Genomic DNA, 14,571 nt, shown 5'->3' with positions numbered 1-14,571 from the left:
CTCCCAGACCCTCCCTCTCCCTGTTGAGAGCCAAACTTTCTCCAGGTTCCTCAGTGCTGGTGTCTCCCCTGCCAAAAGACCTGCCAGGCTTCTGGCTGGGTTTGGTCCCTCTGGTGCTCAGTCAGCCCCTACATTCCTTGCAGTGGGCCATAATATAGAGCGATAGAGCTTATCTTTCCTCTCCTTTGCCAACTCAGCATCCCAGCAAGTTCCACCATGGCTAAAACTTCCTCCAAAGTAGTTTATTCACTTATTAATCCAGGACTTTACCATTCATTGAATCTGCTAGAGAGTCAAGCTTGTCCACCCAGCTAACAAGGTGCTCCTGCATGAGAGCTACTGGTGCAGGTATGGACAGATAAAACACACTGCCCTGAACAACTGGTCTGACCCATAGCCGTGGAAGTTCCATCACTGCATCTAGCCACTAAGAAAAAACTTGTAGAAACCAACACCAGTGGCTTTAATTATTATTCACTACTAGACATTAAAATCATCCGGGAGACTTAGGGGGCAAATTAGCTCACGAATTATTCTTAAACTTGTATTTCCAGACAACATGGAACTGTGGTATGGTTACAGGAACAACAACAAAAAATCTATTAAATGTTAGCTTTCTCCCTCGTTTCTTTAAAGTGAGGAGAAGCGCAGGGTGGCTGGGGGCCGGGGGGGGGGGGGGTTGCGGGGGGAGGGGAGGGAGTGGGGCGAGGAGGAGTGTGAATGTTTGTACTGCCTAGTCTACAGGAGTTGTTGGAAGTACTAAAGGTGGGAAATACTTGGCAGCATCCTACAACTGTAGGATAATAAGTATTTTTAAATCTTACTCTTTGGTCAAACACACCAAGTCATGAGTTTTCTGCTGGTTTAGTAAAACAATCTTTGCTTTCCTAGTTCTAAAATAAATGGGCGCTGTAGGAGCACAGCCTGGGAAGGTTTTAATGATAGAACTGTGCTGTGGAGTTGATTCCAGAAAGTCTTTTCCTAGGATTTTCTAAGGAGCCCTTTAACCAACTTTTTTGACTCCCTGTAAAAAGCCGCCCACGGGAAGGAGTTTCCCAGGCTCCGCCCCCACCAAGCCTACGAGCTTTCTAGAAGCTCCAGAGGGCTGGAACCGGGGACCAAAGGGCTGGCTATCCATACACATGCCAGGATTTGCACCTGTGTTTTAAAATGTAAGTCGAGGCTGGGGTCTCTGGCCAGATTTCTGCCCCAGTTAGTCCTCAGAATCCAGCTCTACTTTGTGTTCTCCCTCTGTTTGGTTGCACCGCAGACCAGAGGTTGTACGTGACAAAAAAGCCTCTTTTATCTCCGCCTTCGCTTCCACTGCCCTCTCCTACCTCCGCACCGCAGCTCTCTCCCCGTCGGCCTTGCCCCTGGGAACCGTGGATTCTTCTGTTTATCTCCTAGGCGCGGCGCTCCTGCAGGCGTCGATAGGAGCGGCGACTACAGCTCCCAGCATGCCCCGCCTCGCACCCCTCGGGGAGCCGACCCGGTAGTAGCTCTTACCCCGCAAAGGTTCCCTCTCCTAGTGTGGTCCGCCGCTCACCGCTCGGGACTCCAGCGGCTCAGGGGCCGGTCTCTGGGACGCGGGCACTGCCCAGGGTGACAGCACGGGAGCATGGCCGTGCACATGGGCAGGCTGAGCGCGGGCCCCTGCTGGCGCGCGGCGCGGGGCTGCTGCCGGGAGCTGCGCGCTTGGGCCCCACGCAGCGCGGCGGGACGCCTCTGCCGGCCGCCTGGCACCGCGGGCCCCGAGCAGAGCCGCGGGCTGGGGCACGGCCCGAAGGCGCGAGGTGGTCCCCGGCTGAGGACCGGGCTGGCCGCGGGGCTGGCCGGGCTGGCGGGGCTGGCGGCCGCCGCCTTTGGGCACGTGGAGCGGGCAGAGATGGTGCGCAAGAGTTCGGGGGCGCAGAGCCCCTCGCCGGGGAAGCCTGAGGAGGAGGACGACGAGTTGGCCCGCCGCTGCAGCTGCTTCATGGCTTTGCCTGTGACCGACCTGCGCGAGCTGAGGGGGAGGCCGGGAGACATGAAGACCAAGATGGAGCTGCTGATCCTGGAGACCCAGGCCCAGGTGTGCCAGGCGCTGGCACAGGTGGACGGGGGCGCCCGCTTCTCCGTGGACCGGTGGGAGAGGAAGGAAGGTGAGAAGGTCGGCCCCTGGCGGGAGGTGGAGATGGGAAAAGAGGCCAGGCTTTAGGTCCCAGGCAGAAAGTGACTTAGAATTGGGGATGGGAGTAAGGAAGGGGTTCCTGCAGAGCGCCTGCTAGTTTAAAAGGGACACAGTTCAAAAGATTGACACCAAAAGGGTCATCACCCCTCAGCTTGCAGGTGTGGACCTGGATGTGCTGGCACTCTAGTACTAGACATTTCAAAATCTTTGCAGTTTTTTAATGGTGTTTTTAAAAGAAGTCTTAAGATCAGTTTTATCCAACAAACTTGGATGTCCAAGGTTGTAATTGAGCATAGATTTTCTCCACATTTCATTTGCTTTTCCGGGTGCCTTGACCCTTTCTCCTCCTTTGAAGATGGGAAAAGAAAGTCAACTCTTTACTCTTTAGTATTAGCCGGACTCCTCCAGCTGAGGGTGTTATTATGTCATTGTGTCTTTTCCCCAGGTTACACAAGAAACACTTGGCTTGTCAGTAGTTCTGCCAAATGCACCCATCAGGTTTCATGCTAGGAAATCTGTATTCAAACCGAGTTCAGTATTAAATTCTGGTATTAAATTTAATTCAGTATTAAAATCCAGTTCTTACAGAGTCAAATATATATTCATAACCATGTTATTGCCTGGGCAGTGAAACCCTACATCTTGGTCGTAAACTTAAAGGATTTCCGATTCCTCTTTCCTGGGAATACTACAGCGTCTTTCATTAGCGATTTTGGGCTGTGCGGCTGCCTGTTTATATTAAATGAAGTCAAGTCTGGTTTTCATAGCATTTTCCATCATGTAATGTTAGCGCTGTTAAACCAGGATGCAAACTCAAGTACTAGACTAGCTGTATGACCCTCAGAAGTTATTTTTTGTGCCTCTGTTTCCTCATCTATGAAATGAGATTATAAATACTGTATGAGGATATTGTAAGGATAAGATGAGATGAATATACATGAAGTGCCAAAAATATTATTTGACTCTTAAAAAGCACGGAGACAAGTTGTTGGGCCACTTGTTAGCTGTATGTTTTGGAGAAGGTCTTTTGCCTTTCTGGGCCTCCGTTTTCTCGTTTGAAATCCACAAGGGTTGTACTGGATCATCTTATGTCTCATCCAGCTCTGAACATTCTTAGAACTAAAACAAGCCAAACATGAAGCTTCATGAAACAGTTGCTGTTGTGGTTACTTTAATATCTTAAAAAAACAAGCAAACCAGCTACTAATAGAAAAGCTCATATACCTTAATATTCATGTGTCTCACTCAGTTTGTTTCTGAATCCCTCAAGCTTTCAAATATCTGCTGTTTATTAATCACCTATAGACAAAAGGCAAATAGCACAATGAGAAAAACACAACTGAAACAATATGGATGGGGCTCTTAAGTTTGGTAATAGGACTCTTCAAATATACTCATTCCTGTTTTTAACCTTTGCTTTCTTTCACGTGTCCTAACCAACAGATGCCATTCTGAATGGTCTTATTTGAAGGGAAAATAATCCAGTGATTTATTTTAGATGATGACATAAGGATGTAGGAGAAATGCTCAGTTTGGTCATGTGGGGACATAAAATATTTGCCCACGGTCAGTAGCACATGTCATAAAACTAAGCTGGTTGTCTGGTTTTACTGTATTTAAAATGATAAATATACTGGTATTATGGAAGATTTGGCAAATAGAGGAAAATAACTCCTAATCCCACCACCTTCATGCATCGGTTGTTCTCAGTTTTGCATATACTCTTATAGTCTCTCCTCACTACATTTTCCTAAACAGGAGGTGGTGGCATCAGCTGTGTACTTCAAGACGGGCGTGTTTTTGAAAAGGCTGGGGTGAGCATTTCTGTTGTTCATGGAAATCTTTCAGAGGAAGCAGCAAAACAAATGAGAAGTAGAGGAAAAATACTGAAGACGAAAGATGGTACGTCAGACAATCTTAGCAGCCTCTAATAGTCCCTGCAAACATTTTCCCCGCATAAGTTTTATTGGTAAAGTGAATATTGCTTCTGTAAAATACCATTTGGGGCATATGCCAGACAAGCCTGTTCACAATTACCTTTTAAAAATGATATTTTAAGAGACAAATTAATAAGTAGCCTTTGAAAATTGATTCAGAAGTTAATTTATATCAAGTCAGGTGATCGAGTGCAGCTCATTACCTGTTTTATTTTCCAGGTAAATTGCCGTTTTCTGCTATGGGTGTGAGCTCTGTTATCCACCCTAAGAATCCTCATGCTCCTACTATCCATTTCAACTACAGATACTTTGAAGTAGAAGAAGCTGATGGTAAGGATCTCTGAAGCTGTGGAAAGTATTATTGTGCAAAATGTCTGCTAGCACAGGTTAGAGGGCATAACATCTAAAATCAAGAAAGAATACAATCTTAACGAGACTTTTTGGGAGGAATGCGAAGGCTTACTCCTTGGCAGGTGCAATGGATGTGCACAAGGGGTGAAAAGTGAAAGTGGTATTGGGCTGGACTCTGACGTCCTCATATTTCCTCCAGCACAGAAGGAATGATTTAATGAAACTGAACTTAAAGTGCGCACAGGGTTTTTTACAAATACAAATTCATTACATCCAAATGAAAACCTCATGTGCAAAATTAAGTTGACATTGAGAACTTGCTTTTGGAAATTGTCTTCCACATACGTAGCTTTGCCAGTCGCCAGTGCGTTACCAGTGGGTTTAAGTTGGGGTGCAGTTGGTCATGCCTCAGGATGCACAGGTAGCTGCAGCCTGTGTTGCCCATCAGCTGGGCCATCTATTACCCTGTCAGAGCACCTGTGCAGCGCATGCCACGCCTGTTGGTGTCTCTGCTGGTGATGGCATTTAAAGTCAATGTATTTAACTTTCCTTTTGAGTAGTGTGCTGCGTCTGAGTTCACATCGGAATCACATGTCTTGATTTGATAGGTAACAAGCAGTGGTGGTTTGGTGGTGGATGTGACCTTACACCAACATACTTGAACCAAGAGGATGCGGTGCATTTTCACAGGACTCTAAAGGAGGCTTGTGACCAGCATGGTCCAGATCTCTACCCCAAATTTAAAAAATGGTAGGTAAAGATATTGAACTTGTTGTGATCCCTGAAGTATTGTCCATTCCTTCTGTAGATCCTGAAGGCACTACTATGTCACTGAATACCTTTCTCAGTTGATGAAGGTTGAACTGTTTTCTTTGCCTGTTAGAAGTGGGATACTAGTTTTAAGTGGTTTTAATATGTTATTTTGTTAGGAATATTTGAATGTCTGTGATTAAAAATTGGGTAGCAGCACCTTTTTTGATCCTAATGATTTAGGATATAAACTTGAAGGTGCTCTATACCTGTGAATCAGAGGCCTTTTAATCTTAGGGTAGAATATTAAAGAGAATTATCATCTTGTTTCCATAGGAATGTGTTAGGGCATAGGGTGCAGGTTGGAGAACTGTTAGGAGAGATGCAAATGTACCAGAGATTGTGAACAAGGAGAAAACTGGGATTGGAAACTTTGTGAAAGAAACTCGGATGATAAAGAAAAGAAAAATAAACAAGTGGTGAGGAGACCCTGGCTCTTTGGTAGATGTGAGATGGGGTCTGTGCATAGAGTTGTTCAGAATAAGGATGAAGTACTCAATGCTGCTTGACACTAATTGGCATTCTTGAAAAAGGAAGAACAGAAAAGGGTGTTGGGGTTTTTTTTTTTGCTTTGCTTTTAGAGTTAATAACTGAAATCTTGATGTATTTGTGTAAGAGCATGGAGTTTAGCTTTAAAATCCTCAGAAAAGAGAAAACATTTCAGTAATCTCCTTTTGAGTTGACATTACCACTGAAAACTGCACAGCCATGGACGCATAGATGTAAGACAAAGGGTGGTTTTTCTCACAAATGAGCATCCTTCCAGGAGGAGGACTGGAGGGTAGACATTCCCTTTTTTTGGTTTCCTTTTATTGTTATTACTGAGATGACTTTATCTGAGTACTGTTAATAAAATATCTAGGATGCAGTCTAGTTAAAAAGCTTTTAGTAAAAGTACCTGGTAAATCTCTTAATTTCGTAATCTCATAAAGAGAGATTTGTAAATAATATGATTCAGTTAAAGCTGACTTTACAGCCTTGCTCGGGATACACTTTATGTTAATAAAATATGCATGTAAAGGAAAGCCAGCAAGTCACAATTGAGGTGAATTACACCAGTGCATCAGTTCTACAGATAAGCATCTGCTGCCCTTTAGTTAATTTTTTTACTTGACGTATAGTTGATTTACAATATATTAATTTTAGGTATGCGATATAGTGATTTAGTATTTTTATAGATTATACTCCATTTAAAGTTATTATAAAATAGCAGCTATGTTTCCCTGCCTGTGCTGTACTATATATCCTTGTAGCTTATTTATTTTATACATAGGACTTTGTATTTCTTAATCTCATACCCCTGTCTTACCCTTATTCCCTTCCCTCTCCCCTCTGGTTGCCACTGGTTTGTTTTCTATATCTATGAGTCTGTTTCTGTTTTGTTACATAAATTCTTTGTTTTATTTTTTAGATTCTATATATAAGTGATACCAGAGTATTTGTCTTTCCCTGACTCTCTAGGTCCCAGACTAGACAGAAATGCTTCTGAGGACAGCAGGATCCCTTGTTTCAAAAGATAAAGTATGAGTGCTAGACTCTTTGTTTCCCTTTTCAGTAAAGGTCTCAGAGTGCCACATCCTTTAGATAGACATATGTTAAATTGCCCACTTGGTTTGCGAATGAAAGCATTTTCTATGTTGGTGATAATTGCAGGGAATCTGTCTAAAGCCCCAGTTTTATTTTCAGAGTTGGACTGGAAGTAAAGTCACTGTGCCTTAGTAGTCGAGGATAGTGCTCTAAGCTGAAACGCTCACATTGATTTTCGTGTTTTCCTCTTTTTTCCTTTTTGGTCCCTGATTCGGCTTTGCTGTGTTTTCCAGGTGTGACGATTACTTTTTTATAGCCCATCGTGGGGAACGGAGGGGCATCGGGGGTATCTTTTTTGATGACCTTGACTCTCCATCCAAAGAGGAGGTGTTTCGCTTTGTGCAGAGCTGTGCCCAGGCTGTCATTCCTTCTTACATTCCCCTTGTGAAAAAGCACTGTGATGACTCCTTCACCCCCCAGGAGAAGTTGTGGCAGCAGCTCCGGAGAGGACGGTGAGTGAGCGACCGGAGAATGAACTGTCTCTTCCAGTACTCAGCTGGGGCTTGGGGGAGGTGGGGCAGTCGTAATAAAAGTGAGTAGTGTATTGCCTTAGGCAGATGCTTGGTCAGAGTTACTGTATTAATACTCACTCTAATTTCTTTTCATAACTAGATGACTATTAAATGAATTTTAAAATTGTGTAAAATAACATTATAAAAAGAGCAAAATTTGTCTATACATTAGAGACTCACATTGGGCATGTAGTAAGTACTTGCTGAATCTAATTTCTTGTAGTTTGTCTTCTCTCTCTACCTTCTAGCCTTAGGCCAAGATAAAGGGCATCATTTAATGTTTTTGCTGCTTTGTGAATTTGGAATCACACCTTTTTTCGTTCATCTCTAAGGTTTCCCGGAAATCGTTTTAATGAAAATAATCATTTGAGAAATTATTTACACTGAGTGGTAACATTTAATAATTATAGAGCCCTTACTGTATGCTGGCCAGCCACATGTCAGGCACTTACACCTAATTTTCTCCACAAGCTTGTGAGCCTGGTGTAATTATCATCATTTCGCGGATGATAAATCTTAGTCTTAGAAAGGTAAGTCTTTGCCCAAGATTACACAGCTGGTAAATAAAAGATCCCAGATGTGGAACTATGTCATCATGACTTCAGAACTTGCAGGTTTTCCCGTATGTGAAGGAGGTTAAGTAGTTGAAGCAGGTTCGCGTGCCTGACCACGATGCTCACATCAGCCACCCAACTCTGTGCGCTGAGCTCCGTGAGCTCGGCTGGGTGAAGAGCATGAGTCATCTTCAGCTGGGGTATGATTGTGAATTAGCTCCAAATTTTCCACTCTTCCGGCTCATACCGGTTTCTCACGGCCATCCGAGTTTCACACGTACTACTCGTCTAGGCTATAAAATGGATTTTCTCATTTATGTTAATTCTGCCTCAAGCATATGAAGTTTTGAATACCAAAGGAGTTAAGGCTAGTGCCCTGAAAATGTTCCAAGTCTAAAGGTGAAAGTTTGTTGTTTATACTTTCTTAGGTCTGCCTGTGCCTGTCTGCTCCCCCCATTTATAAACTTGGGAAAATGAGAATTGATTGTTTTCTTGTTAGAAATTTCTTAAACAATGCATCTGTTTTGGGACTTTTTTGTTTAGGGTTCCCTGACTTCCCCCAATATTCGTTAATACTCCTTCCCTTTCACTTGGTGTTTATCACGTGCCCCTAGTGGCTGGCACCACGCTGGGAAAGCAGCTCACAGTTCAGTGGGGAAGACGGCCCTAAGAGGACAGTCCTAAGAGGACAGTTTACAGCTCTGTGGAAAGTGCAGCGTTCTAGTTTCGCATGGGATTTCATATGCGGAGCCTCAGGCTTTGTGAATACTAATAAAGCGAAGCCTTTACAACTTCTTAGACATAGGAATGATGTTTTGGTTTTTGTTTTGGGTTTTATTTTTTCACTTTTTTATTGAGAAAATACTTTGCAAGTTTCATTTGTGTGTATCATTGCTTGTCAGTGTGCTTTGAACTGGGCAGAGGTGTGGGGTGTTAGGTTGATTTTCTGTGGTGTGGTGGGTGACTGTACTTTCAAAGAGGCCCCCTTTACCCCACTTTATCTCTGGGCCTTAAAATGGCAGTCAACTCTGGGGATTCAGATAACCCCAGCTCTTTGCTGCGGTTATCAGCGCTGTCTTCACTTTCTTACATGGCATTCATAACCTGCTATCTGTATTACTCTTCCCCACTTCCTCCCTTTCCCCTGCTGTGGTCAGGCTGCTTCCCTTTTGACTTTACAGTCCCCTCTTTGGCGATCTCAGTCTCTTGTCCTCCGTCACTGCTGTTCTCTCCCCAGACCTGGAACCTCCCATCTTCTAGCTGTCTTTTTCACAGGAGGGCAGAAACTAAAGATCTTTAACTTGTTGTTTTGTATTTGGGAAAAGGGAAACAGGATACAATTTGGTATCAGTTAAATGGAAGGGAACGGTTAAGGTTCAGAGTTTACAGGTATCTCGGAGAGGATGAATGTATGGAAAGGGTCAGAAAGATCAGCTCTAAATGAAACCTGGTGGGAGACAAGAGAGGCTAAAGGAGGGAAAGGAACATTATTCACTCAAAGCAGAAATGCAGCACAAGGTCCTGCAGAAGCTCCTGACAAGGGTCTTTGAAAAAGACTTCTGTATAAACTACAGAATCACAGCCATCCTTTAAACATCACATTTCAAAAGAGTGACATCGGGGATGGAAAAGGGGGTTGAGAGACTGAAGGTGTTTTCCATGGTCTCAATGAGGAAGAATTTAAGAACATTCATTTGAATTATCTCTTGAAACAGGCATAAGAAGGTATTAAATAGTTATTAGTGCCCAGAACTCAATCAATGGTAAATAAATGGTGAGGACTAGAAAAGAATGTGTGAATGTAATTTATTTAAATTTTCTCAGAGCTTTTGCAAGTTTCCACAGAGAAGGAGGCTTTCTAAAAATTGAGTCCTGTGGGATTCTAGAGAATATTTTTCTCTAGTTGTGATATTTTTCTCTAGTGTTAAGTATAATAACTGGTGCATAAATGATAATATCTGAGGAAAGTTTTGACCAAGAGAGTAGTTTTCGAGTGAGTTGAGAATGATATGAAAGGGGAAAAGTTTATTGAAAATTTCAGATTTATGGATCATTCTCAATTCTTTTGGGTAGTAGAAATTACCTTTTTGAAATTGGGGAAAAGAGCTCATGATATTCAAGGCAGTCATAGATTTTTAAGCTAGATCGAGGTTAGATATGACTTGATGGCTGTTAGGGGAAAACTAATACACTGAGCCGAGTTAGTTGATGTTAAGGATCTTTTTCTGAGAAAATAAAACTAAACACCACAATTCAACCGCTACCTTTTGTTATGACATTTGCCATTAATCTGCAAGAAAACTGAATTATATGACTGCTTATTAGTGCTACTTACTATTTTAAGAAAAGGGAATATCTAGAATATATCAGGAATTACTAATACATTGCTTTTCTCTGTACTTGGCCTTTCAATTACAAGAGTTTTCACTGTCTCAGTACGTGTGAGTTATTGGCAGTGAAGTGAAGTCTTTGACTCTGAAACATCTCAGACTGTAGGGAAGGGCCAGAAAGAGCTGTTCTGTCCTGTTGAGGGGTGCCATTTCCTTTTCTTAATTGTTTTTGTGCCTTCAAGTTCTAAGCTTTGTATTCATTCTGTTTATTTATTGGAAAACATAACCTTTTTGTTTTGTAACTGCTCTATGTTGGGGCTGAATCTGTATCCTATTGTTTATTGGATAGAATACCCTTTTATTGATGCCTGTCCAGATGGAGACAACTCAGCTGACTAGACTGGTGTCCCCTGTGCCAGTTCCAGCTGATTGGGTGGGGGTTGGTGGGAAGACACCCCCCTTTAAGCATTCATCATGGACGAATTTAAGAAGGATTTTACTCAGCCAGCTCTTAATCTTATTTAATGTCTTTATCTCAGGTATGTAGAATTTAACCTGCTGTATGATCGAGGTACAAAGTTTGGCCTCTTCACCCCAGGATCCAGGATAGAAAGCATCTTGATGTCTTTACCTCTAACTGCCCGGTAAGAATAACTCATCCTAATAGTTATTTCCCACCCCCTGGCCCTCTAACCCCCACAAAACATGAACCTCAACACTGCAAATGTCTTACCTAAAGACTTGATTGGTTTTGACTTTGCTGACTTTATAAGAAAATCACAGGCAAAGAATTAATGAAAATCAAATTGTGTTTTTAAGAGACAGCGGGATAAATGATAATGGCTTTGTGTGTGAGAACAGGGAGTGAGAAGATAGGGTGGGCTGTGTGTCTAGGGAGCCAGACGGACCTTCCCTACTTGGTAATTTTTTAGGAAGAGCTGTGGGCAAAGCAAACCTATTTGAACGTATCAGGTTTTTAAACTTAATTTTGTTAGAATTGATGACACTTGTGGGGAAAAGTCTTATTCTCCACTATGAAGTATTAAGCTTGTTTGAAAGCATGAAGGGGCATGTCAGATGCTCAGCATTCTCGCTGTGCTTTACGTGCTACTGGGGAGCACTTCTGTAAAAGTTAATTGAATCTCTGCAGGGAAGTTTAAGATCTATTTCTGTTGGCACTATTAGCTTAATAAAGATCTATAATTGACTCTTGGCTATGAGAAGGTGAGAATGGTGTGCATCTAGACTGTAATAGAAAAGATCAGGAAAAAAATTACCATTGCTTGCTTTAGAAGAGCTAGAATCTTCTCTTCATGAGTTTAAATGTTCAAATAAGAATGTTCACAAAACAGAGACAGACTCACAGATGTAAAAAACAAACTTATGGTTACCAGCTGGGGCAGGGAGTGGGGAGGGATAAACTGGGAGTTCTGGATTTGTAGATACTAACTATTGTGTATAAAATAGACAACAAGGTCCTACTGTATAGCATAGGGATCTATGTTCAATACCTTGTAATGGCCTATAATGAAAAAGAATATGAAAAGGAATATATGTATATATAATATATATGTATAAATGAATATATAATATATATTATATAATTTATATGTATAAATGAATCACTATGCTGTACACCAGAAACTAACACATTAGAAGTCGACTGTATTTCAATTAAAGAAAAAAAAAAAGAATGAACTTCTGGCTGGTGTTGAAGGTCTGCCTTGCATCATTCTGCTGTTCAGATCTAGCCTCATGAGATCAGTACCCTCTACAGTTGTCACTGTATTCGGAATGGCATTGTCTCCATCCTATTTAACTGTTCTTAGGATCTCATGGTTTGGGCTGGAAGCTCACTCACATTGCTGTTAGGTGTTCCTGCCACCCTAGAGGCAAGATGCAATAAAAAGTAGAGCCTGGTTTTTAAGGCCTCAGTCTACCTGACAGCTGCTGGCCCCTAATTATAATGCACATTCCAAGCTGCAGATAAGGGTAGATTATAAATCAGTCCCTTGCTCAATTGAATTCCATTAACACAACAGGTCATTTTTAGCTGCTTATAAGTCTGCACCAGAAGTCTGCAGACTTAAGGCTTCAGGATAAATCTAGATCCACCTGTGGTATGTTTATGTACAGCCCTTGAGCTAAGAATGGAAATTTACATTTTTGGAGGATTGTTGAAAACCAAAAGGGAATATACGAGAGACTATAATATTTACGTGGCCCCCAAAGCATAACATATTTATTATGTGGCCCTTTATAGGAAAAGTTTGCCAACCTCTGGTCTAAACCAGTGTTTGCCAGATCTCATACTACAGCTTAACCATTTGGACTATATTTGTCTATAATCTTAAATTTTATACTCTTATTTTTTCACAGAGAGAATTAAAGGCAAGCCAATATTATTGTCATAAATAGAGAGTAATGCATTAAAATAAATGCGTGAGTATCAAGCTAAAAAAAGTATGCCCATGGATCAGCTGAAATTCTATACTTTATGAAACCCTGGTTTATAGCAAAAGTGTATTTTGGCTTTGAAATATTAATATTAGCCAAAGTATGCTCAAGAATTACTAAGAAACTTTATTTCTTTAGCAGCAAATAAAAGGCTAGTAGAGACAAAGAGATATAAGACTTTTTTTTTTTTTACTCAAAGTTTTATTTTTCATTTATATTTGGTGAAGAGGTATGTGTGTTATTTTTATTATTATTATATTTTCTGCTTCTGTTTTGGACCTACCTAGATGGGAATACATGCATTCACCCTCAGAGAACTCCAAAGAAGCTGAAATTCTGGAAGTTCTGCGCCATCCAAGGGACTGGGTGCATTGATGCAGGTAGAACACCCTTCCTTGGGGGAAACAGAATGCGTGCACCTTTTTCCTCTCATTCCACTGGCCAGCACCACTGCCACTATGTGGCACTTAGCTATGTGTTAGAACTCCAGTCTTCTCTACCTGGAGTCTGCCTCCTTGGCAGGTGGTGAAATGTGTTTTAAGCACTGCAAGTTTCCATTAGGTGCTGTCAGTGATGGCTGGTGAGATGGCAGCTTGTCAAAGTCAGTTGCTTGATGAAAACTCATTCATACTTTTAGAATCATTTTATATGACTCGTTTACAAACAATGACATTAAGTTTCCAAGAACTGGTTAAAGAGATCTAGATATTATAATTTTTATCAGGAAACTTCTCATGTTGTTTTTGTTTCATGTGTTTTATAAAGGTTCTGCCACAAAAATCTGTGGGATAAATTTAATTTTCACTAATTCAGTGAAGTTGAGACTTACTAGTAATTTTAGAAAGCAACTGGAAATGAAGATGAAAATTCTACATTGTCATTACTGAAGTTTCTTTGATCATAATCTTTATATGTCTTTCTCTAGAGATCATATTATTGTAAAACACTCATTTTTATATTGATAGATATTTAAGAATACTTGAAATTTTCTTAATCTCTGCATGTGTTACAATTCAATGATAACCTATAGTTAAACCCTAAAGTGACATCACTGTTACTTAAACAAGGGACATCTAAGTTGTAATTTTGATTTTTGTAGAACTATAATTTGTTAATGTTGGAATTCTCTGCACTTTTGAATGGGAAAGCTTGTAACCTTGGATTCTAATATCTAAAAATTTCTGTTGCAGACATTTCTATGTGGAGGTTTAAACTAGGAACAGTCCTGGGGATGTTGTGAATTTAGGAGCTGTTTCTCATTTGGGAAACATTTCTTTAATTAAAGCAGACAGCTAGTGTGAGAAGCTTGTAGGCTTTGTATAAATACATTTCTTTGAAGATGGATTAATTGAAATTATCCCTTTTTAAAATTAGAGATTCTGTAAGTCTGCTCTTAAGAGAAAATCACATTAAAGTTCTTTGTTCATGTAATAATATGAAATGTATTTTATTTTATTCATAACATTGAAATTTGTAAGGAATAGTATCTTTGTACATATTATTAAGCATTTTCTTGGAATATGTTGAATGTATGGTTTTGTGTGACTTGTTAGGGCTAGAAAATGTGTGAATTCTTTAACTGTCTTCCCCCAGATGTGCTGATAAATTTTATTTTGAACTATGACTAAGAAATGTTTGTATTTTTCTTTTTTTTTTTTCAGAATAATTGATATAGGGAAGATGAATATTTCTTAGTACTAAAACTGCTGTTCCTCATTTCTAAATATTTTATCCAAGAAACATACAAGTTTTGCATTTGAATTTTCATAGGTGCTTTATTCATAATAGCCAAAATGTAGATATAATACAAATGCCCATTAGCAGATAAATGGTAAATAAATTATGATACATCCATACGTTAAA

At 40.8% G+C, this 14,571-nt stretch overlaps 1 protein-coding gene across 2 annotated transcripts; it reads left to right on the top strand.

Moving 5' to 3' along the window:
- Window positions 1-1,066: 1,066 nt before the first annotated feature.
- On the top strand, window positions 1,067-14,332 carry CPOX (coproporphyrinogen oxidase). 2 transcript variants are annotated; one of them, XM_010966418.3, is made up of 8 exons: window positions 1,067-1,172; window positions 1,408-2,141; window positions 3,929-4,072; window positions 4,327-4,437; window positions 5,067-5,208; window positions 7,089-7,307; window positions 10,791-10,895; window positions 12,996-14,332. In XM_010966418.3, exons 2-8 carry the CDS (start codon window positions 1,619-1,621, stop codon window positions 13,081-13,083), a joined length of 1,332 nt encoding a protein of 443 aa, XP_010964720.2. In that variant the 5' UTR covers window positions 1,067-1,172; window positions 1,408-1,618; the 3' UTR covers window positions 13,084-14,332. The 2 variants fall into 2 exon arrangements, with proteins under 2 accessions (XP_010964720.2, XP_074217839.1); XM_074361738.1 differs by lacking the exon at window positions 3,929-4,072.
- Window positions 14,333-14,571: the final 239 nt, after the last annotated feature.

Source organism: Camelus bactrianus, chromosome 1 (assembly GCF_048773025.1).
Source record: "Camelus bactrianus isolate YW-2024 breed Bactrian camel chromosome 1, ASM4877302v1, whole genome shotgun sequence".
NCBI classification, from domain to species: Eukaryota; Metazoa; Chordata; class Mammalia; order Artiodactyla; family Camelidae; genus Camelus; species Camelus bactrianus.
Note: the sequence above shows the minus strand (reverse complement) of the source record. Positions and strands in the feature narration are given on the sequence as shown.